General features: G+C 53.6%; 1 protein-coding gene across 1 annotated transcript; it reads right to left on the bottom strand.

Moving 5' to 3' along the window:
- Positions 1-445: 445 nt before the first annotated feature.
- Positions 446-23,824, bottom strand: TKT (transketolase). Its single transcript, XM_043885251.1, has 14 exons — positions 23,575-23,824; positions 14,162-14,279; positions 13,257-13,370; positions 12,471-12,568; positions 8,517-8,708; positions 6,903-7,021; positions 5,373-5,566; positions 4,909-5,073; positions 3,582-3,738; positions 3,331-3,461; positions 2,642-2,725; positions 2,440-2,533; positions 1,720-1,842; positions 446-736 (listed from the first exon to the last, which is right to left on the bottom strand). The coding sequence occupies exons 1-14, from the start codon at positions 23,679-23,681 to the stop codon at positions 561-563; spliced, it is 1,872 nt and encodes a 623-aa protein (XP_043741186.1). The 5' UTR covers positions 23,682-23,824; the 3' UTR covers positions 446-560.
- Between the last annotated feature and the right edge of the window lie 265 nt (positions 23,825-24,089).

Here is a 24,089-nt window from a genome sequence, read left to right as displayed (position 1 = left end):
ATGTGTGAGCAGAAGCTCCTGGTCAGCAGAGTCCCCAGCCCCACAGGCAAGGCGTTTTCACAAGTTGAAGGGAGTTCTGCACACTTGGAATTGAGGAGAGCTGGTCTGCGGGGCTGGGTGAGAGCTTCTTTGTTTTTTCTGCCACCTGCAGTTCTGATGCCAACCTGAGAAGCACCTTCTTCCCCAGGACAAGCTGCCCTATATCCCTCTGCTTCTCTGGGGTTGACGGGGCTTGGATTGTAAGGCCAGCCAAGGGTGAGGGTTTCTGCCTCTGGGCTGGAAGGTGGTGCCTGAGAGGCAGCAACAGCGCTGACAGTGGGGGGCAGATGAGGGGCCTCCCCAGGTCGTGGTCCAGAACCAAGCTCCCCACCTCTCTCTCTACCCTTCTTCCTCCGAACCAGCACTGGCTGCATTCACATCCAAGAAGAAACATTTCAGGAGCCAATTCATTTTTCTCAAAACATATATTTTATGACTCCTCTCAGTACATCTTTTGAGCACCTTGGCCAGGATCTCAGGAATGTGTAGAACTCACTCCCACCCCATACCCCACGCTCTCCCTAGGCCCTGGTCACCAGGCCCCGCACGGCCTGTGCGATGGCGTCCCTGTCAATGCCGAACATCTTCAGCAGCTCCGCCGGTTTCCCGCTTCTCGGCACCTGGCTGACCGCCAGGCGGGTGACAGTGACGCCAGGTTCTCCCACGACCGCGGAGGCCACTGCCTCACCTATGCCACCTGGACAGAGGAAAGGAGGTAAGTCAGGGGACGCAGCCTCAGGGAGAGTGGTGGGCGGGTCACCCCTAGCTGCCGCCCAGCCCCAAATCAGTCCTGAGGATGGGGAAGGGCATATACTCCACCCTGCCCCACGCCTGTAACCAGACCAGATGTCACCAATCACAGCACTTTTTTTTTTTTCCCCATAAGCCCAAATATGGCCTCTGAATCACTTTTAACACCATTCTCTGGGCATCAACCAATGAGTGTATGCACTTGGCTTCAGGGTCTAAGCCTGTCTCTCCCCCAGGGGCCTGCCCCGGAGGAGAGGGTAGCATACACTTGGGGAGGATGGCTTTGTGAAGAACTACTGAAAGCTTCCCAGATGTGTTAGTCACTTAGTCGTGTCCGACTCTTTGCAACCCCAGGGACTGCAGCTCGCCAGGCTCCTCTGTCCATTGAATTCTTCAGGCAAGAAGACTGGAGTGGGTTGCCATTCCCTTCTCCAGGTGGCTCAGTGGTGAAGAATCTGCCTACAATGCAGGAGACCCAGGTTTGATACCTGGGTGAAGACGGGAAGATCCCCTGAAGGAGGAAATGGCAACCCACTCCAGTATTCCTGCCTGGAAAACCCCATGAACAGAGGAGTCTGGTGGGCTACAGTCCCTGGGTTCGCAAAGAGTCGGACACGACTGAAAGCAAACACACACACATAAAAGTCTGATATTTGTGTTGCTTTCCCAGTTTGATTCTCCACAACAGCCTTAACGTTCAAGAACTTCGGGGACAATAACCACCGTGTACTCTTAGCAAGGCTGGAACCCCCTTGCAGCTTTCCTGGATTGGGCAGGGATTCAAGGAGCCGTTCCAGCCATTGAGTTCACTGGTCCACAGCCCAAGCCTGAGGTCTAATAAGAAACCAAGCGCCAGCTACTCTGGGTTTCCTGGGCTGCAGCTACCCTCCTGGGGCTGGATGTCCAGCCGTGTGCCCCGAGCGCTCTCACCTTCATAGTAGTGGTCCTCCACAGTGAGGATCCTGCCCTTGGTAGCACGGGCACTGTCAAGAATGAGCTTCTTATCCAGGGGCTTGATGGTGAAAGGGTCCAACACGCGAATGTTGATCTTCTCTGTGAGGGGAGAAGAAGAGGGGTGGGCTAAGGCAAAGGAGCTGGGTGCTGTGGGTCTGCCCTTAAGGGCCTTGGATGGGCACCCTGGGAGGGAGCCTGTCACATAGCTACCCACCCCTAATAGCTCACCCCCTCCGCTGTTGACCAGTGATGCCATATCCTCCAACACCCACCCCTCCACCTGGGAGCCTCCCTGGCCTGATTTCGGATCAACTGGTCTCCAGGAAGATGAGGAGCACCCCACCCTCCCCCTCCTGCCCTGGGCTGCAGGATGTTGGCATTTGAACTGTCAGGAAACTCCATCAAAGATGCTTTTCAAGCTAAAGAGGAAGCCCGAGGGACATTCCAAGAGTCTGCCCTGAGGTAAGGTAAGGCACAGTGATGCTGAATAACATACTTAGAGGCCAGCTAAGTAGATTCAAGTCCTATGGTCAGGCTCCAGAGCTTCTGATCTGGTCACCATGCTGGGCACACAATAAGGGCTCCAAGTCTGGCTTTTATTGATATTCTCATCATTTAATTAGATGAGATTCTTCCTCACCCCCAAGCCTGGTCTGCAGTCAGTGTCTAAGACTTTGTGCATCCCACCCTCCTTACCTCTCTTTAGCAGGTCAGCAGCTGCCAAAGCCTCGTGCAGGGTCACCCCAGCACCAATCACAGTCACCTGGTCATCCTTGGTCTTCAGGATCACCTGAGGGCAACATGGGGGCCAGTGAGGCTCAGAGACTGGGGGCCTGGGGTGGGTCCCGACCTCGGGTTCACTCTACGGGGCCTCACTGGGGCATAAACTGCAACTAACCTTGGCTTGTCCGATTTGGAAATCTTCATTGTTGTTGTAGATGATGGCATTTTCTGGGCGGCTGGTTCGGATGAAGCAGATACCCTGGAATGAAACAGAATAATGAAGGATTTCAGGATGTAGGACATCTAATCTCAAGGACCAGAGTCCTCTGCAGCGTGTGCCTCTCCTCTTTTGTGAGAGCCAGCCCCAAGTCCTAGACAGAAGAGTCTCTGTCAGGTAGACTAGCTTCAAGGAAGGGCTGCCCCTACCCAAGCGCTGTGCCTTGGTCCCTGTCCTCAGACAGAGGAATCAGAAACATGTGGGGGCTGTCTGGTCAACAGCAGGTGGCTCTTGGTCAGGACTCAGTTCATTCTGTTTTGGAGAATCCAACTCAGGGAGGGCAAATAAGCCTCAACTGCTGGAATGGAGGCAGGGAGCTGGATTGGAGTATCCCAGGAGCTGCTGGGATGCTCAATGGGCAAAGAGTGCAGTGATCAATTAGCAATGTCTGCCATGTAGCAGGAAGGGAGGTGTGTATTTCATTTTTCCTGGTCTAACTCCTCCAAGCTACACCACCAGTGCAAAGTCAGGAGACACCCATTCTGGGGCAGCAAATGAGCAGCTCTGGGTCAGCATGCTGGCCTCCCCTCCTGTCTCTCTCTAGGGAAGGACTAGCTGCAGCTGAAGAAATAAGTCACATGACCCACCTTTGTATTGGCTGCTAATTCTACTGCCTTCTCCGTAGCCACCCCATCACTTGGGTAAAAGACAGTTGACATGGGGATAGACCGAAACATGGCCAGATCTTCCAGGGCCATCTGGGAGGGCCCGTCTTCTCCTAGGGTGTGGGAAAGGATATGTCAACGTAAGACCCCACGCATGTAATGGAATCCTGGCCCCACACCCTGCTCCAGAAGTCTGAGGACGTCACAGGTGTAAGCACCCCAGTTCCACTCACCGATGGACACGCCGCAGTGGGAACCGCAGAGGTTGATGTTGCTTTCGGAGATGGCTGCCATGCGAATCTGGTCAAAGGCCCGTGTAAAGAAGGCTGCAAAGGTGCTGCAGAAGGGCACTGTCCTGTCGCGGGTGGCACAGCCCACAGCAATGCTCACCTGGGGACAGAGCGGACGGCGTCAGCCCCTAGGGAGAGGTGACCAGGAAGCCCAGGACCACCTCCTGGGAGGCAAGGGTTGTATCATCCCAGTAACCATTAATTCTCCTTCTCTCATGCAAGTGATCCTGTGCACCTAGGGACTCCAGTCTCTTTCCAGACTCCTTTGAACTGATATAACTGTTTCAAAAGTTCTCTTAAAAAAATCACTCTCCTGGGGAATACTTTTCCAGCAGCCAGTAAAGCCTTTCACAGAGCAAGCTAGTCAGCTTGGGCATGGATGATTCATCCTTCCCAGGCCTGTGCAAGTTCCCCTCCACCATCTCCCTGTTGCCCCAAGGCCTCTGCAAAGACAAGCCCTTGCAACCCTAAGCTCCGCAAGCTCCAGGCCCCAAATCCTGGCCTAGAAGCACTGAGTGCAGGCATCGGTTCCAAATCGGCACCACCTCCCCAGCTATGAAATCCACCAGCTGACATGAGCCCTCCTTCCCCAGCACACCTGGGGCCTCCCCAGCCCCCACCCTCTCCACACCTCACCAGTTTAGTCTGGATCTTCCAGCTGCCAAGGCCAGAAGCCAGAGACAACTTCCAGTTCAGGTATTAAGAGGAAGAATGTTGGGTGCAATAGAGCCAAGTGGCCACCAGGGGGCGGAAGCTCCCAGCTCCTAGGGGCCTGCAGGCCCTGCTGGGCTCCTTTGCAGAGAGGAGCAGATATTTTGAAACACTGGACAAAACATTGTTTCTTATTTAACAACCACAGTTCCTGACATGGAGTTGTGAATACAGCCATGCACATGATAGAGGTTCACCAAACTCTCTCATCTCTGTATCCCGCAGGGTGGCAGGGGCCAGAGCCTTGTGCATAAAAAGGTTCAGCAGCCTTTGCTAAAACTACCAGCCTCCTGGGCGTGCCTTCCCTTCCATCCGCAGAGCCCTTTACCCCCAGAGAAAGCCCATCCACCACAATGCCTGGCTGGCATGCAGTACCCCCTGTTCAGCTCCCCTGTTTCCACTCATCCAGCCCTTGGGTGTCACATCACCCCTCTCCCACCAGTCACTTGAGGTCATGGGTTCATGCTGGGTCAAGGACCAGCATGCCGATACAGCTGCTCAACGGAATGGGAGGGCTTCAGCCCTGCCCCCACACCCGACAGACCCCAGCTCTACCTACCATGTTCTGCTCAGCAATGTAACACTCAATGAAACGGTCCGGGTGCTCCTTTTTGAAGAGTTCTGAGAAGGTGGAGTTCTTGGTGTCCCCATCCAGGGCGATGATGCAGTCACTGGCATGGCCCAGCTTGGCCAGGGCCTGTCCGTAGGCCTTGCGGGTAGCTATCTGGGGGGAGAAAAGAGTGGGTAGGCTGAGCACCTTAGGAGGCATGTGGCCTGGAGCCCTGTTCAGCCCCTGGGCCACAGCTTCCACCAGGGAGGAAAAGGAAAAAATATAGGGACAGAAAAGTAAGTAACTCCAGAGCTGGCTGTCCCCATGAAAGAACTGCAAGGAGCAACATCTCAGGGTTCCTCCTCAACTTGAACTAATCTCTTTTCTCTCCCCTGGCCTCACTCTCTGGAAAATAGAGTACTGTTGCCACCCCAGCCTAGCCAGTCCAGAAAATTGGAGGCTCAATTGGGTACCTTGTCCCCAACTTTGTAGCTGGGTGGAGTGGGCATTCGGATGTTGGTGATGTCCACTGAGGGGGCGTCCTCTTGTGGGGGTGTCGCCAGGATCTTCTTCTTGCTCTGGATCTGACCGTAGATTTCCTGGATGATCTGATCAGCCATATTTTTGGGGAGGGGTTTCCCATGCCAAGACTCCTTATCTTCTATCCCTACAGGTACAATGTAGGAAGACAGAGGGACAGATAAGGTGACAGTTCCCAGGGGACCAGGAAGCTGCTTGGGGGGCCCGGCCCTCCATGTGAGGGCAGGCCACCACCACAGAGGACTGTGTTGACCAGCGCTCAACTGCAGGCCCCTACTGAGTGGGGGCCCAGTCCTCGGGGAGCTCCCAGTGGGAGGGGGCATGCGTGGGTGGACGAATGTTGCTGGCATGCTGGCCCAACCCGTTCTCTGCGTCACCTCCCCACCCCAAGCTTGCAGAGTGGGGTCTGCTGCAGAAATCACACTCTGCTGAAGGAGTTGGGAGGGAAGCTGTGAACCAGGGCAGGGTCAGCACTGCCGAAAGTCACCCCCTGCCATGGTGCCTTGCTGTGTGGGAGGGCCAGTGAGGCTTAGTACCCCTCTCCTCTGAGGTCACTTCAGATGTCACCACAGCCCAGGGAAAGCCAAGGACACAGGCAGCCCACAGAAGCTGTAGTGGTAACACCTGAAGGGTGAGTGTCAGCAGCACTGAGGCTCTGTGAGAGTATCCCAGAGGCCTCTCCCAGAGGCTCAGAGGGCTGTACAGCTCTCCCCAGATTCCAGTGAAACGTCCTCAATTGCCCCAAGTCCACGCAGGCAGAGAGGGACGTGACCCCTGGTGGGTAGGGGACCAGCTGGGGACCACAGTGAAGCCCGCCCAGGATCCGCAGGTAGCTCTCTTAATGCCAGACTCCATAGTCTAGTTCCTGGCCACTTCTAGCCCCATCTTCCCTTCTTTACAATGGGCAGTGGCCATCCTAGCCCCAAACAAGGGTCTGGAATCCATGGCTGGGTGCTAGGGAGGGACTTAACGCCTGTAGAGCTCTCAGGCCTGGCTCAGGAACTATCTTACAGACCCTCCTGGGCGACCCACCTGCACAAGCCTCTGGAATCACTTTTCCATTGCACGAGGGGTACCCTGCTCACCTCTGAGGGGAGAATCTAGGTCCCCCCAGGCTCTCCTGGGGCTCCCTGCATCAGCCCTTTGGCTCAGGGCAGACAGCTGGAGCTGCCAAGGTCTCTCTGCAAATGCCAGCCAGGAAGTGTCCTTTCTCCTTACCCAGAGGCCTCTCAAAGTCCTCCTGCCTATACGTGACCCCATAGGCCACCCAACTAGGGTCCTAAATCCCAGCTCAGCCACCCTGCCCACCGAGTCTCCTACATCTCCTTCCTCAGACTGGGTACACTCCGCTGAGCAGGGCAAGGGGCAGGCTCTCCAGTGGTACCCCCGAAACCTCCAGCTCTAAAGTCAGCTGCAGGGCCCAGTCCCGGGCAGGGCAGCGGGTGGAAGGCTCATGTACAGACCTGTGATGCCTCGGCCCTTGAAGGTCTTGGCGATGATGGCTGTTGGCTGGTTCTTCACCTGCCCGAAGGCCTTGCACAGTTCCTCCACGCTGTGTCCATCTACGATGATAGCGTTCCAACTGGGAACAGAGAAGGGGTGTGAGGGGCAAGGGCCCTGACGAGGGTCCTAGGGAAAGGCCTGCCCTCCTTTCACTGCAAAAAAGGACCTAGAGGAGCTGGGATGGCTCAAACCTGCCTGTTTCCAATTTGGGTTTAATTTTCTTTTTTCACATTGTTTTACTTCCTCTTGTTTGCCTTTGGACAGACCTTCCTCCTCTCTTCTGAGTAAAGCAAAGCCCAGTGTACTTATTGTCTTTCATTCCTGAGCTATTCATTTCCTACTGAAAGCTGCTCTTGGGACAATGCGCTGAGATTGGAATCTACTATTAGATTTTTGATGAATTCTTATTTAAGCTGACCTCTCCATGGCTGCTGGACGCAGTGTTAGAAACTTGTATAAAATAAGCTATGTTGTCAAACATCCAGAAGGAAACTTTCTCTTTCAGCCAGTCCCTTCTGGAATTCTTTTTGGCAGATTAATAGTAACAGAAGTGGCAGCTCACGCTTATTGAGCACGCACTCTAAAGCACGGAGCTGAGCACCTATTAACTCACTTAAGCCTATTATTGCTTCCATTTTATAGACAAGTAAACTGAGATACTGAAGGTGGAGCAACCTGCCCAAGATCACAAAACCAAGTTAAGTGATGGAGCCAGGACTTAAGGAATCTGGTTTTGTAGTCACGAGGTTATGGACACAGACCCAAGGACGCTGCCAGGGTTATACTCTAAGTCCCCACGTCCATGTGGTTTTTGGGGAGGTCTGTCCCTGAAGCATTTTGTAGCTGTTTCTTTCTTCGTCCAGAGAAATCTTTCCTCTCTTCATTTTCTCCCTCTGTAAGGTCACAAAAGAGGTAACAGCCCTGTATCTATGTGACCAGGTACTACAACTCCACCCCTGCCTTCCCTGCCATCAGTTCATCTCTGAAGGGTGGCCGTGGAGGCCCAGGGCTCTGAGCCCAACTGCAGAGCAGCCTGTACCTGGGGCAGGGGAGGGACATCAAGGTGGGGGCCCCTCTGGATGCCACCCACCCAGACAGACCTCCTTGCTTTGTAACAGGTGACTCTGAACTCACAACCATCCGAGGCCCAGGGGAGATATCTGGAAAGCCTATCTCCCATTTCCCTAGGAGAAGGGCACACTCCTCCTCCCCAGGCTGGCTGGTCATTGGTGACCAGTGGACTGATGTACTGAGCGATCCTGGTCTACACTGTGTACCTCCTGCCTCCTCACCCAAGAACAAAGTGAGGATGTATGAGATCGTATCACGCGGAAGCTCTGAGAGCCATCACACCAATGTGCAAATACAGGAACCCAGAGCTGCGTCTCAGCCCACAAATCCATGCCACTGGCTAAGGCGGCCCCTTTAAGCCCAAATGCCATGTGAGTCAAACCCTGAAGTGAGTCTGCATCAAAACGCAGCTTAACCTCCGGCTCAGCCCCTGCACCTACAAAGCTGCTGGCATAGAGGTCTCCTTCGCTATGAGGGTCTTCAGGTCACTGCCCCGTACATACCCGAAGGCCTCGCAGCGCTTCTGGTAGACGTCCATCTGGTGCTGCAGCGGGGCAGGGTCACTCTGGCCCAGGCGGTTGATGTCAAGAATGGCGACAAGGTTGTCCAGCTTGTAGATGCTGGCGAAGGCCATGGCCTCCCACACGGAGCCCTCTGACAGCTCCCCGTCTCCCAGCAGGCAGTAGACCCGGTAGCTGTGGATGGGGGGCGGGTTAGAGGCCGTCCCTGTGCCCCTGGCCTCTCCCTCTGGCACATGCAACAGCTGTGCCAAACCCAAGTCCACACCCAGTGAGGAAAGGGCTGTGATGGAAACTGTCAGAAGCTCCAGAAAGTAGTACTGGCTGCCCAGAAAAGAGCTCCAGACAGCAGTCTAACCAATAAGATCCAGGCAATCAGGAGTTATTAGGGCATGAAGAAAACGGTGAGGTTCATGGGGGCTAACTACTCACACTGGGTGGGAGCCACCCACCACAGGGGTGCATCCGCTTCTCTCTACCCCAACTTGAACCAGGACTGCTGGGGGAGCCCTGGGACTCACTGGGCGGGCCAGAGGGAGAGAAGACCTTTCTGCTCAGAGGAGGTGGGCTGGAGAGGCCACCTGTGATGCACAGCAGGCAGCACCCTAGAGGCAGGCTTCAGGTGAAGATGAGCACTCACAAGGGGGCTTAAAGGCCAAGATCACTGTTGCGGGCAGGTGCCTCCTAGGATGGGCTTCTCCCAAGGTTCTCGGGCTGGTTTTTTGCCTTTTTTTGGGGGGGGGCTGGTTTTTGCCCAAGACTAGAGCTGGGCTTAGGCTTTCTGCCCCTCCAGGGGCCATCTCCTGCCCTCAACCCAGGTAGCCATGATTTTCCAAAGGCAGTCTGACACAGTATAAAGGGCAATGAAGTTGGGATAAATTACCCAGAAATAAAACCTTCCCTGGGGAGGGTGGAGCCAAGAGTGAAGCTAGAGGCCAGGAGGGCAACTCAGAGACCTTGACCCCACCTCCCACCCCCTAACTATGCTTAGCACTGAGTAACCCTCTCAAGAAGGTAAAGTTAAAGTGAAAGTCGCTCAATTGTGTCCGAGTCTCTGCCACCCAGGCAGAGACTTCTCCAGGCCAAAATACTGGAGTGGGTAGCCTTTCCCTTCTCCAGGGGGTCTTCCCAACCCAGGGATCGAATCCAGGTCTCCTGCTTTGCAGGTGCATTCTTTCCCAGCTGAGCCACAAGGGAAGCCCCTTGTGAAGAGAAGCCCCACAAAAAGGTAAGTGCAATTGTTATTCCCCAAAAAACACACAGATAAGGAAACAGGCTCAAAGGCTGAGGTACTTAAAACCAGGAAGTGAGGCTGCTGCCTGGATGGCTTGGAGCGGACACAGACTGCCTGCTGCTGAGCGGGTCGGGCCTCCGTGCCTCCCTGTTGCAGGGCCAAGGCAGGAGGAGCTGGAGAAGAGGCGGGGCCAGTCATGGAGCTGTCAGCATGACTCAGCACCACTGCAGGCCTCCAGGTCATAGAGAGTTCCTTCATCCTCTCCATGTCATGTCAGGCCTGTATCTTCCCTTTCGCGGCCTCCAGTGGGCCAGGCCACTGGTTCCTCCACCAGGGGTAGGGCGTCTTGCACAGCCGCTCCCCAAAATGACCAGTCTGATGGGGCTGAGCAGAGAGGCCAGTAGGGAACTTGACTTCTCCAGAAAGGGATTCCAGGGAAGCCGATCAGCTACCCTCCCAACACCACACCCACTTCCAAGGAAATTGAACTGGGGCCAAGAGTGGAGTCACAGCACAGCCTCAGATTCAGGTCAGGAGGGCAGCCTGGGGAGACACTGGACTGGAAAGAACAGAAAAGGGTGCCCTGCAGAAGCTGGGGCTAACCCTGAGGCTGTGTATTGCCTGAAGCTGTTAGATTTGGGGCGGAAGTTGCAAATACCCACAGTCCTGAACGACCATGAAGAAACCCTAATGACAGGGCCAATATCTGTTGCAGGAGTTGGGAAACCACCTCAAATGTCCAACAACAAATGATGTCTAAACACGTTATAGCATCCCCATGAAACAGAATGGGCATTACAACTAGCTCTTGACAGTGCGTGAGGAAATGTTCAGATTTTCCCAAAAAGCATTAGGTAAAAGTGTATAAATATTAGGATGATAAATCTCTGAGTTCCTTCTCACAATAACATGGAGGAAATAGAATGCATTGTTGTTAAGAAGGTTGAAATGGGAGTGGGGGGTGGTTAAGAATAGGGAAAATGTTCATTTCTTTTTAATGCATTCCTGTGTTTCAGATTAGTATGTATTTTATAATTCCCCCCCCCCCCCAAATTATTTAAAAGAGAAATGGGGAAATTCCCTGGTGAGCCTGTAGTCAGGACTCCACCATCTCACTGCCTGGGGTCCCAGGTTTGATGCCTGGTTGGGGAACTAAGATCCCACAAGCTGCAGAGTGCAGTCAAAAAAAAGAGAGAGGGAGAAATGGAAAAGAGCCAGTTGGATGTGTGCTCCCCGGCTGCTGGCTGGACAGACTGGACTGGAGGCTGGATCTGCTCTATCAGGAACTCTGGCAGCCAGCACAGCCTGATAATTCCCTCGACCCCTCAGCCTTAGCCAACCCTGGCTGCCGAGAACCCTGCTAAACCCCTTCTCCCTGCACTGGCTTCTCCCATTATGTCAAGGGTCAAGAAATGACCCTTCACGAGGAATTATTTCAACCAACTGTAGAGAATAATTAACTCACAAGTCTGGTTCTGTGCCAAATAAAATACTCTTAAACACACATCCCATTCTTTGTGACTTTCTTCACTTCACAGTGCATCACGTCTGGGTGTAGCTGAGCCTGGCCCCAGAGCCTAGCCGGGGAAGCTGGGCAGTCAGTTGACACCGGCCTGAGCCTGGAAGGCCTCAGAGCCCCAGTCCACCTCCCGGAGAAAACTGTCTCAGCAGCTTCCCGTGCATACAGTAGGTGCTCACTGAGGTGCAGCATCTAGTCAGGCTCCCTGCAGCCACCTGCCACCTGCAGGCCAGGCTCCCTCAGCCTCTCCTCTGGGAAGCGTCCCACTCACAGGGCCCCCTGAACCTCCTGTGCTTCCCTTGGGCACTTCAGAGCAGCCTTGGGGACCCTGAAGACGGACTCTGGATGCACACCCTGGGTTCAAAATCCTGCCTCCACCACAGGCAAACATCTTACCTCTGTTTCCTCATCTGTGTGGAGGGACAGCTGTACGCATGTCACCACACAGCCCACGGGGCTTATCAAGACGAAACCCTAGAAAGCTCTGAGCAGAGTAGACAGCCCCAAAGGATAAAGGAATGCAGAAGCCACCTGGAGAGCCTGTAGCCAACACTCCCCTCCACAGCAGAGACTCGTCTGCAAGCCACGGTGGAGAGCCTTGTGGCTGAAACCTGCCTCAAGGGGCATCTCCCCTAAACTGCCTGGGTCCTGGAGCAGCAAAGCTCTGACCAGGCTGCTCACTCCCTACAGACCAACCTCTCCAGGCTTCATGGCTTCCTTGGCTGACAGGTGGGGCTCAGGGAGGCCCAGAATTCCCCAGAACATACCATCTACTCCTTTCCTGAGGTAAGGCCGAGTGGCTCAGGCCTAGGTTTGTGCCACCTAGTCAGGCATTGTGGGACGGGGCCTCCTAAGACCTGCAGGGTCCAGGAGCTGGGTCAAGAGGGCAGCAAGGAAACTCATGAGTCAAAGCATTCTGGCCAAGGAGCACGCGGCCTTGGATGCAAAACTGGCCCTGCTGGCCACTCTCCAGGGACTCTGGGCACGTCCCTTCATTCCTCTGAGCCGATTTCTTCATCTTAAAAGGGGGCTAGCTCTGGTACCAGCCTCACACCACGCATGCACGGCTGATGACACAGTTTCCACTAGGTCAGGCAAGGAGGTGCTTGGGGGCGGAGAGTAAAACTGGGTCCCCAGCACCACCCACCAAACCACTGTGGGTGGGGTGGGGGAGTGGGAGCATTACCTGGCTTTGTCGAAGTATTTGCCCGTGTAGGCCATCCCGCAAGCGGCTCCAAGGCCCTGGCCCAGGGAGCCAGTGGCCACATCGGTGAAAGCTTGTTTCTGTCATGACAGAGGGCTTCAGTTACCACAGGCAGTGATTCCTAGAAGTGCCTCCCAGGAACCTGGCCATGAGGGCCTGGCAGCCATGCCCCACCCAGACCCAGGGGGTGTGATTTCCCACTCTTTCCCTGCAGCAGTAATTGTGGGTGTGCTTCAAATGCCAGCTCAGTCCACATGGAGCTGTGTGACCTCAGGCCATGGACTGAATCTGTTCCCTCCCCTGTAAAAGAACCCACCTTGTGAAGTCGGTGGGAGAACTCAGGACAAAACTGAGTATTTAGCCTTAGTGGCTGGCCCTGATGGGATGTGACAGTTTTCATGGTAACCTCTAAGGAACGCACTGGGCCCCTTCCCTGGATATCACCAGTATCCTGCTGCCACCCCCTTAGTGAATCTCATCTCCCAAGCTGTGTCATGGCCAAGGAGGCCCAGCGGGGAAGGGAAGCTGGTATTTGGTGCTGGGGAAAGGCCCTCCCGGCAGTCAGCCCAGAGCACCCTAGGTTGGGGCTTTAAAGGCCTCAGACTTCAGCATAAGTTTGGGGTAAACAGTGTTCCCCAAGCACCCACTTCTTCCTCTGCCCTCTAACAGCCTCAGTTCCTCAGTGGGTGCCCTGCCCGCTCCCCAAAAGCCTTGAGAAACAGGAAATGGAGGCAGAGGCCTGCAGGGCTCCTGGTGCGGTGCACTTACCGGGACAGGGTGCCCGTCCAAGTCGGAGCTGACCTTCCTCAGGTTCAGCAGCTCTGACTCCGGCAGGAAGCCGGCTTCAGCCCAGACGGCATACAGGATGGGCGCAGCGTGGCCCTGCAGGGGACGGACCGTGGGGAGAGGTCAGGTGAGGAGCTGTTCCCGCCGGGGCCTGGCCGAGCCTGCTGGCCAGGATATCCCTTTCAGAGAAGGAAGCAGCAAGGAGGAGGCCACTCCCTTCATCCTTCTCTAGCCCGAGGTTCCCACAGTCAAGGCCGAGTGGAGCCCAGGACAGGTGCAGGGGGAACACAGCTGTGAGGCTGCGGAGGCCAAAACCCCAGCAGGCAGCCGGTCGCCCTAATCCCTGGGTTCTGGCATGTGAGCCAACTTGGACAGACTTCTAAGCTCTCATGCCTGCCTCGAGAGACCAGAGGCCACGGAGCCAGGCCTGGGTACTGGTGGATTTCGGGGGTTCGTGGCATGGCTTGCGGCTGTGGCTCTCACGTGGGTGGGGTGGGGGGCGGTCAGGGCTCCCCAACCCAAACTCTGTTGCAGGGCACCCCGACTCCTGAGAGAGTGAGTATGGCCTGAGGATTGGCACAGCAGAGACATGTGCAGAAAGTCACAAAGCTGTACCCCAGACCTGGACTCCAGTCCTGCTGGTCAACACCAAACACGAGTGGAACTCCCAAGGTCATTTCCATCCTCTCCTACTAATTCAGTCATTTATTTCTTAATTTACCAGCAGGGTCAGCACAGAGCAAGAGGGGGTGGGGCTGGGTGGGGCAGGTGGAGAAGGAGTCTGGGGTGAGGAAGGGTGGCAAAAGGCTGGGCTTACATCAGGTCTCCTCCTCACCGTTCCAGGGCCCACCCAGGCCCAGGGGAAGGGTGGTGGGCTGGCCTCCTACCTTGGAGAGAACAAAGCGGTCGTTGTGAGGGTTCCGGGGATCCAGGGCCTTGTAGCGCATGGTGTGGAAGAAGAGGACAGCCATGATCTCAGCAGCGCTGCAGCATGACGTGGGGTGGCTGTGGCCCGGGAGAGACATGGACACATGTATCACGGCCCCAGACCCCTGACTTCAGGGCTCACCACACCCGAGCACTGCGGGTGCAGGTGTCAAGGAGTCACGGGCCTGATTTGTCAAGGAGTCACGTGATCTGGGCCCTGGGAGGGCTGCATGGGGTGTCAAGGAGGCCACTGCTGGCAGCATGGGGGTTGCACCCTCAGAGACATGGAGGAAGAGGGGCCCAGGAGATGGTGGTAGCCCCTCTAGGACCAGTGAGCTAAATTCCAGTGGGACTGCCCAGGACTCTGCCCACTTGCCAGGGCAACTTGGCCTCCATGGCCCTCACGGATCCAGGCCCCCCATGGCTACGGTCAGGGGTTAATGGACTGAGACTTCCAGTAGACTCCACCCATAGGGTGGGGTAGTCTGGCAATTGGGGTTTTAGGCTCTCCAAGAGCATCACTGGGCTACTCAGCAGCTTTTTAATGGGCATTCTGAGGGCTGGTATAGCACCAGAAACCATGCTTTCATACAGAATTGAAAAGGCAAAAGCAATCTCTTATCTTCTACAAAGGATACAATCCTAAAAAAATAAAAATTCCTTCTGCCTGAGACAAGAACTGGGGTGGGGCTGACAGTAGCCAAGAGCCTGTCCTGCCAGGTCCTGGTGGGGTCAAGGGGGCTGCCTTTATTAGGCTCTTGTTCTATTCACAGCACACTTATTTGAATGGAGACTGGGCAGAGGACTCAGCTAGAGATAGTACATCTTAGAGATGAGACTTGTTCAGGTTTCTCAGGACCCACTTGGGTGATTCAGCCCCAGCCCCCAGGTGTAGAGACTAGGGTTCCTGGCAGGACATGCTATAATTCCTGAAGCCCTCTGGTCCACAGTCTGATTACAGCGTCAGCCTCAGGGCACGTGTCTCCCAGCCGCCCCCTCCACGCTGCAACATGCCCACTGCCAAACCCAAGGGCACATGCACCATCTGGAGTTCACATGGGCCTCCCTCCTCCCTGCAGCCGGCTCCCCGCACGGGTTAGGGGTGAGTCACTCCCAGAGCAGACACATTAGTAGAGAAACCCGGAACTGTCCATGCTGGTTTAGTAGCCACATCCCCAGCACACAGTTGACTTATACTTAACCATTTCTACGAACTCCTGGGTCATGGGGAAAGACACTAGACCTGAAAGAGGGAGGTGAGGAAATGTGAACGAGAAACCTCTTCCCTGCCTGGCAGGAACCCAGCTTCCCTTGTCCTTAGCACAGAATTCAGTGGGGCAAGGGGGGGGGGGGGATGGACGGACACCCCAGTCAACACCGGCCAGGCTGACCTCCTGCCCTCCCCTCCCTCCGAGGGCAGCCTCATCCCTGAGGAGCCCTGTTTCAAAAGTCAAGATCCTATAAGGAGAACAGTGGGGGAAGGATGCGGGTAGACAGCAGGCCAAATTGCTCCAAGAGATAGAAGGCAGGCCCAGGATGGGGCTCAGCCTCTCCTGCCCACCAGTGGTTTCCAGGAAGAGGCTTCAGGGATAAAGGGCCTGGCAAAAGCACTTTCTGCACATGGCAAAAGCATGCTCGCCTGGGCAAAGTTGACATGGAAGGAGGCAGGTTATCCATGAAGAGACACCAGAAACTGAAAAGTACTTGATTTTAACCAGGCTTCCCTAGTAGCTCAGTTGGTAAAGAATCTACCTGCAATGCAGGAGACCCGGGTTCGACCCCTGGGTCGGGAAGATCCCCTGGAGAAGGAAATGGCAACCCACTCCAGTACTCTTGCCTGGAGAATTTCATGGACAGAGGAGCCTGGCAGGTTACAGTCTATGGAGTCACAAAGAATCATGCAGCGCATGAGGGTTGACCCTATAATATTTTACTCCCTTGAAAGCCTGCATAATGGACACACTGCTGGCCCTACCTTCATAACTGCCAAATAAAGACATACAGAGTAAGGGATGCTTAGGGTCCAGGCATCCGCCCACCCCCCCACCCCAGAGCTTTCAGGGAATTCCCCGAGAGGTGTCCCATGGTGGGGATATGGGCCACTCCGGCTGTGTGACTTCAGCTTGTGCTTCAGCCCCCTGTGGCTCAGCTTCCTCACTTGTAAATGGGATGCTATGTGGGGACATCCTGGGTCAAGGAACTAAGACAGTGAACTCAAAGTGCCCAGGTCACCATCAGCCACCACCATCTGCTGGAAGACCAGATGCCACACTGCGGTCTTCAACAGCACCTCCCACTCATCAGCAGGCTGGGACTGAGACCCTCTGCTGAGCATGGGGCAGGCAGGCAGGAAAAAAGCTGAGGGTTGAGATGGGGCTCTGCTGAACTCCTGGGAGACAGTTACTTTTAGGCTTAACCTACTAGAGGAGCGCCAGTGTACAGACTCTGTGGCCCGAGGACCTGTGCTTCCCCAGCAACTCCAGCCTGCCCTGGGGGGGCCTACCTCACATGCTGCTGAGGACACACCTATTAATATAAATGAGCTAGAGATGGGGAGAGGCAGGGACAGGGTGGGCAGCTGCAGGGAACTTTATCTGCTAAGCAACTCTTTGTGATGCATGGGAGTTACAAGGCTGTTCTAAACCCTGTCTACTTATTCCCAATTAGTTCAGTCTATGAAGGTGGTGCTGAGGGAGCTGGGCCTAAGTCTCCCAAAGCCCTCCCCACCCACCCCAGGGGAGGACACACCTTCCAGATGTTCCCTTCTCCCTTCCCCCTTCCTTCAGCACTCTGTCTGCTCACAGGTTTTCCTGCAGAAAAAGTGCAGAGAAGATCCCTCAGCCCTCTGGCCGGGCTCCACTCCATTATCAAGAGCTAATACTGCCAGCTGCCATGACGGCCCTTCTCCCGGCCCTACACATACCTCAAGGCCTCAAACAATGAACAAACCAGGGAGGCGAGCTCCGCCAGCCTCTCATGCCTCAAAACAGGAAGAAAAATAATCTGTTATGAAGAAAAAACTAAGTTCCTGAAGGAAAAAGTGAGAAATATGAGTTGAAAACACAACAGTGAAGATCCAACCTAAAAAGTTAAAAAATGCAGTGAGCTCAAAGACAGTAGAAGGAAAAACAGAAATTTATGAACTACGAAGCAAATGCACGATTTTTAAAAATCGAAGCCAACAGTAAGCTCTTCAGAAAAGAAAAAAAGATAAAAGGTTTAGCTAACTTCTGTTAAGGCAGGATCCAGAAAAAGGAAAGGGTGCTATTAGAAGTGGAGGAATGGGCATAAGAACAGATGATAAAATACTCCAAACAACATGATACAAATAAATTTGGAAACAGGAAAATGTCTAGGAAAAAATGATTTACCAAAACTGATTCAGGAAGAGATAGAAAACCTAAGTAACCTTTTAACTATTAAAAAGACCAAATCAACAGCTGTAAATGCACATTCCCTAAAGCCCAGTATCTCCACTTCTAGGACCACACTCACAGCGAAACGTGCAATGATCAGATCTGAAAGCCACCTTCACATCTATCAAGAAGATACTTAATGACAACAAATTTCTGGAATACTATGCAGCAATCTCAATAAAATCTCACAAATATGACACGTGAACAAAGCTCACTGCAGACAGATCTCTACCAGGGAAGGCCATACTGTTTATGAACTTATACTATAAGGAAAATAATAAAATGCAAAACTCAGGGTATAGCTCGTTCTTGGGGGAACCCTCCTTCTATGAGGAGGGAGAGACACCCAGTAGGTTCTAAAGCCCTGTAATATCCTAGTTCTTAAGCCTGGTGGAAGGTATACTACCAGGTCCATTATTTATAACATGTACATCAGTTATACTCTTTTTTAAGGCATATGTTAAAAAAAAAAAAAAAAAACCTCAGGAGAGAATCCTAGGATGCCAAGGCAGAAGCAAACGTTAGAAAGCCATCCTTGTTCTTCCTGTTCCAGGAACCATGAGGGGTGGCTCCTGCCTGAGAAGACTGCCTCCACGCTTCAGATTGAGCCTTTTCACTGTAGTAGCCTCGGGCCTGAAGAGCATCTGGCACAAACAGTGCACAAATAAATGATGTGCCAAGCTTCTAAGACCCCAGGGATGTGAACTCTCTGAGACTCAGTTTCCTCCGTGTAAAATGGAGATATAGCAGAATCTGAATGAGGTAGTTTCTATGTGTAAAGAGCCTGGCACAGTGCATAGAAAAATGGCAACTGCTCAGTAAAATCCTAGCTCTAAAAATGTCAGATATGAAATCTAACCTCCTCATCTGAGGATAAGACCACTGAGGTCCACAGAAAGGAAATGCCTTGCCCAAGGTTGCAGTCTACCATCAGAAGAGCCAGAAAAGCAAAATGCTAAGAGTAAGTGAAGAATGAATGGATAAACAAAATGTAGTTTAACCAAACACCTGACTATCCAGCAATAAAAACAAAGTACATTCACTACGTGCTACAACATTAATGACCTTCCAAACATTGTGCTAAGTGAAAAAAGCCAGACCCTCAAAGATCTCATTCTGTAGGACCCCATTTATATGAAATATCCAGATGAGTTAAAATGGGAAGTGGTAAATTCACTACAACTTACTGCATTAATAACTCACTGTCAATACATTAAATCTACTAGAAGCCTCTGAATCATACACTAAGAATGCCATGATATGAAAATTATACCTCACTAGAGCTGTAAAAGGATGGTTTTTAAAAAGAAGAAGGTGCTCAGGGCCCAGATGAGGAAGTTCTTGAGTGGCCACACTCCCTTACCCAGTTGTGCAGTCCTTAGAGATAACAGCCAGGCCATGGGTGCAACTGACTTCTGAGCAAGAAGGTCAAACAGTGCAGGCTCCCGTCAGCCAGACCCACATGCTGGGGGAGCTACCAGCTCCTGCAAGCCCGCCTCATGGAGTGCACTTGATCTCACTGTTCAGGGAAAGAGTACAGAGTCTGCAGAAGGACCCAGCATCCAGGGCAGGCAACTGTCATGTGCACAATAAGGGAGTTCCTGATGTTGTGGGACTGGAGGCCAAGTCCAGGGAGGGGTCAGAGAGATGGTGGCCCAGGGGCCACAGTGTCATCAGCTCATGGAAGCCAGGAGAACGTCTCAGGCCCTGAGTAGGTGCACCAGGTTCTCAGCTTCAGGGAGCACCTCCCACCAGCCCTGCTGAGCTCAGAGGCAGAGAACAGAGTCACTGCAGGACAGCCAGATGTCCTCACAGGGAGTTGGGAAATGCTGCTTGCTGCTGGGGAAATCCCAACAGGCTTGTTCTTGCCTCAGTCAGGGCCGAGCTGGGGTGAAGACAGACCAAATGGAGAAGGCCTGGGCAGCAGTTCTCTGCCCAGATAGGCTGGGCCCACAGGGGCCCTCTGAGCACTCCAAGTCCCTCATCACCAGAGCTGGGTGGCAAGGATGCACTTTCAGCCACTTTAAGGTCACAGGGACTCTCTCCAGGACATGAAACCCACAACAGGTGGTGGCAGGACCCCAGAGTTCACTCATTCTGGTCCCCCAGCCCCATTCTCAAGAAACCCAGTTTGAAAACCATCTAGCTATGAACTTCTTTAGAGATGGGGAAACTGAGGCCTCAGACGGAACAGGGTCTTTTCAACAAAGGCACAGTCATTCGGCACACAGCTACGGTGAGATTCTTGTCTCTCTGTGCCCACCAGCTGGGCCTGGCCAGACCTTCTGTTCCTGAGTACCCGCCCCAACGCTGTGGGTCAGAGCCCTGGGGACCTCTAAGCACGGACTGAGCCTTCAGATTCAGGTTTGACTCTGATGGAGTCCTCAGATAACACTTAGCACTGTTTGGATACTGTGAGTCTAGCGTGGTTGGTGAGAACTATGAAATCTCTACCAACAGCCTTAGAAGTCAGGGCCCCTCTGACAAGGCCACGGAGTGTCATCTTTTTTTTTCCTTGGCTGCACCAGGTCTTTTTTTGCAGCATGTGGGATCTAGTTCCCTGATGAGGGATCGATCCCAGGTTTCCTGCTTTGGGAGCTCTATGTCTTATCCACTGGACCACCAGGGAAGTCCCTGAGTATCATCTTTTAAAGACTGGGTGACTTGGACCGTTGCCACGGCGACCACAGCTCCTCCGGCACGCGGAGGGAGGGCGAGGTGACCTGGAGCAGCTTGGCTACTGCACAGTGAGCCCTTTGTGCAGGCTATCCCTCAGCTCCACGACACAGAGGCCAGTGTCCTCACTTTCCAGGCCCGGGGACGTTCACTGTCACTTGCCCAGTGATGGCAGAGGAAGGGGAAAGTTACCAAGATATCAGGACCCCATGGTCCTCACCGACTCACTATCAATCCAGCATCTGCAGTGACCATGCAAAGCCTTTTGGTCAAAGTGTTGTTTGCATCACCGGGGATGTAAGCTCCCCTAGGAAGGAGACAGCCTGGCAGCACGGTCCCTTTGACCATGATTGCACAGTGCCAAGGCCTCAAAGCTGTGCCTTCACTTTGCAGAGCTCATGCACTGTCATGAGGGAACTGCCTCAAAACAAACATCTTGGAGGCCTGTTCAAGTCTTCCTTTATTGGTTTTTTTGTTTGTTTGTTTTGCACACAGAACTCTTGGCACATGCCTTTCAAAATCTCTTTTGACAGAGGTTACATAGTAATGTTACTTCCTTCTGAAAACTCAGTTTTCTAAGTATTTCTTTTTTTTTTGGTCTTAAGGCATGTTTCTCTTAAGTATTTCTTTCCTGAATCGTTTAGGCTTGCTCACAACTCACAGGAATCACTGTATCTTTCACTTTTTTTCTCTTTGTAAATGGACACTTTGAGTTCAGTGAGTTCTTCCTTCAGGCATTACAGTATAAACCTGCCTGTAACTCAGCTGCCAGATCCACTATCTTTTCTCAGTAGAAATCAGAGTTTAACTATCCAACAAAGATCCATGCAGAAGTACCACTAGACACCCTCTCCCTTTGGGAGCCCCCCACCCCAAGTTGTAAGTATTTGTTTCATTTCTCTCCAAGTGCTTTCAAACTTCCTGAGATGCCCATCACTGAGCCTGGTCTCCCCCTTTCCAGTTTTTCTCTTCGCTGGCCTGGTGCTTCCCACCTGTCCAAGAAGTCTTCCTGGTAACATGAGCCCCTCACTGGAGCTTAGGATTTTATGTTTTATTAAAAACATATCCCAGGAGAGGGTGAGATGTATGGAAAGAGTAACATGGAAACGTACATTACCACATGTAAAATAGATAGCCAACGGGAATTTGCTGTGTGGCTCAGGACACTCAAACAGGGGCTCTGTATCAACTTTAAGGGGTGGGAGGGGGAGTGAGGTTCAAAAGGGAGGGGATACATGTATACCTATGGCATCTGGTCCCATCACTTCATGGCAAATAGATGGGGAAACAGTGGAAACAGTGGCTGACTTTATTTTTCTGGGCTCCAAAATCACTGCAGATGGTGACTGCAGCCATGAAATTAAAAACACTCCTTGGAAGGAAAGTTATGACCAACCTAGACAGCATATTAAAAAGCAGAGACAGTATTCTGCCAATAAACGTCTGTCTAGTCAAGGCTATGGTTTTTCCAGTGGTCATGTATGGATGTGAGAGTTGGACTACAAAGAAAGCTGAGCGCAGAAGAATTGATGTTTTTGAACTGTGGTTTTGAACTGTGGAGAAGACTCTTGAGAGTCCCTTGGACTGCAAGGAGATCCAATCAGTCCATCCTAAAGGAGATCAGTCCTGGGTGTTCATTGGAAGAACTGATGTTGAAGCTGAAACTCCAATACTTTGGCCACCTGATGTGAAGAGCTGACTCATTTGAAAAAGACCCTGATGCTGGGAAGGATTGAGGGCGCGAGAAGGGGACGACAGAGGATGAGATGGTTGGATGGCATCACCGACTCAATGGACATGGGTTTGGGTGGACTCCGGGAGTTGGTGATGGACAGGGAGGCCTGGCGTGCTGCAGTTCATGGGGTCGCAGAGAGTCGGACATGACTGAGTGACTTAACTGAACTGATGACTGATTCATGTTGAGGTTTGACAGAGAGCATAATTTTGTAAAGCAATTATCCTTCAATAAAAAATATATATATATACATATATATATATATGTATATATATATATATATATATATATTCTGTATGAAATTAGCCAGAAGGTAGAATCTTGTCTTTGTTCTACAGACTTAATCTGGGAAGGTCCCTGGAAACCATCCCCAACCCAGACTTCAAAATCATTTCAGGAACGCATCATGAAATGCTGTCTGGGCAGCCTGGTCCCAAGTCCTAAAGGGCTGGAATCCTGGAAACCACCGAGTTGTGTAGGAGTTACTACTGTTCCCATTTTACAGAGGGGGAAACAGGCTCTGAAGTGACTCACTGGCTGACTTTCTTAAGTACCCCAGCGGACGCCTCCAGCTGCACAGTGACCGGTTATCATTACTGTCCCTGCAACTGGCCACCTTCAGAGAAGGCTCCCTGAGATGGACAGCAGCCTTTCTCCGCCTCTGAGCCACAAGGGCAGGCGGGAAAGAGCGTTGGGGGATGGGCCTGTCTTGGGGAAAGTGCATGTGGAGGCTGGCTCTGCATGTTCACCCCAAGGCCCTGAGACTTGGTTCTTGGTTCTCTTAGCCTTTCAAACCTCCCTTCCTCCACCCCATCCCCTTCTCCTGTCTCCTCAGAGGAGATCTCACTTAGACCTTCAGTTCACAAGGTATGCAACGGCTCTGCATCCACGTGGCGACCTCCCTGCTCACCCTTACTCCCCTAGAGTCGCAGCGCTCTCGCTCCAAACCCAAGGTGGCAGGAATTTGATTCTTAACAGGAATGTGAGGTGGCGACAGGGACGGGTAGTTTGAGGTAGGGACAAGGCCAGGGCCCCAGGCTTCCCAGCAAGATGAGGGGTTAAAACAGGCGCTCTCGTCTCGGGCAGAGCCGGTTCAAATTCCAGCTCTCTCTGCGCCCGATCTCGGCCAATTGACAAATTCGGAGCCTCGGTTTCCTCACGTGTGGGCGGAACGTTATCAATTACCAGGGGGTAAAGGGTCCAGGGGCCGCGTGTGCCGATCGCAAGCACAGGGCCTGGCTCTCGGCGAGACTGCACTAATGGTGGCACTCTCCCCACGGCGGACGAGGGCTTTCCACAGTGCCGAGCCGCGTCTCTTGAGCCTTAGAGCGGAGGGGAAGGAGGGGCCGAGCCGGCCTAAAGCGCGCAGAGAGCCGGGCCCCTGCGGACGGAAGCCGGGCTGAGGACCGGCGCGGCGGAAGGATCCTCCGCTCCTACCTCCCGGGCGCGCGCTCCACCATCCGACCCCCCGCCCCCACCCCGGCGCCGCCTCCGTGGTCGCACTGTGCAGCGCGCCCCGGCGCCGCCGCCCAGCGTCCCAACTCACCCCGATCCGGCCGCCGTGGTGGCTTGGATGGAGCTGATACGCAGGCGGTTGGCCGTGTCCTTCAGGGCCTGCAGCTTCTGCTGATCAGGCTTATGGTAGGCCTCCATGGCGCGGCCGGGCGAACGGGCGGGTGGCGAGGCAGAGGACGCAGACGGGGAAGCTAAGACGTAGGGCTGCGGAGCTGCAAGCAGCGGCCGAGGCCCGAGGCCGCTCGCGGGCGCGTTAAGAGTCCCGGGAGCCGCCCGCGGGGCGGGGCGCCGGCATCACCCCAGGTTGCTCCGCCCCGCCCCGCCCTCGGACCTGCGCGGGCAGCTCCGCCCCAGCCCTCCAGCGCTGATAGGGAAACTGAGGCCGCGGCGAGCTTGGGCGTTTTGCGACCCGACCGTATGCTGTCCACCCGCCTCGCCTCTCGGTTCCTTTTTCCTTCCCCCCGAAATTTGCGGGGCAGCTTCGAGCTGCCAGGCTCCTGAGTCAAGCGGCACTGCTCTGCCGGGATTAACCACAACACACAAATA

Source organism: Cervus elaphus, chromosome 24, assembly GCF_910594005.1.
Source record: "Cervus elaphus chromosome 24, mCerEla1.1, whole genome shotgun sequence".
In the NCBI taxonomy this organism is placed as follows: Eukaryota; Metazoa; Chordata; class Mammalia; order Artiodactyla; family Cervidae; genus Cervus; species Cervus elaphus.
This window is presented reverse-complemented; position numbering and strand designations above follow the sequence as displayed.

Coding starts and splice junctions, on each gene's coding strand:
- TKT (XM_043885251.1), bottom strand. CDS start 23,681: ATGGAGGCCTACCATAAGCCTGATCAGCAGAAGCTGCAGGCCCTGAAG. Junction 8,709..12,470: donor AAATACTTCGACAAAGCCAG/GTAATGCTCCCA, acceptor CCCCATCCACAG/CTACCGGGTCTACTGCCTGC. Junction 2,534..2,641: donor TCCAAATCGGACAAGCCAAG/GTTAGTTGCAGT, acceptor TGTTGCCCTCAG/GTGATCCTGAAGACCAAGGA.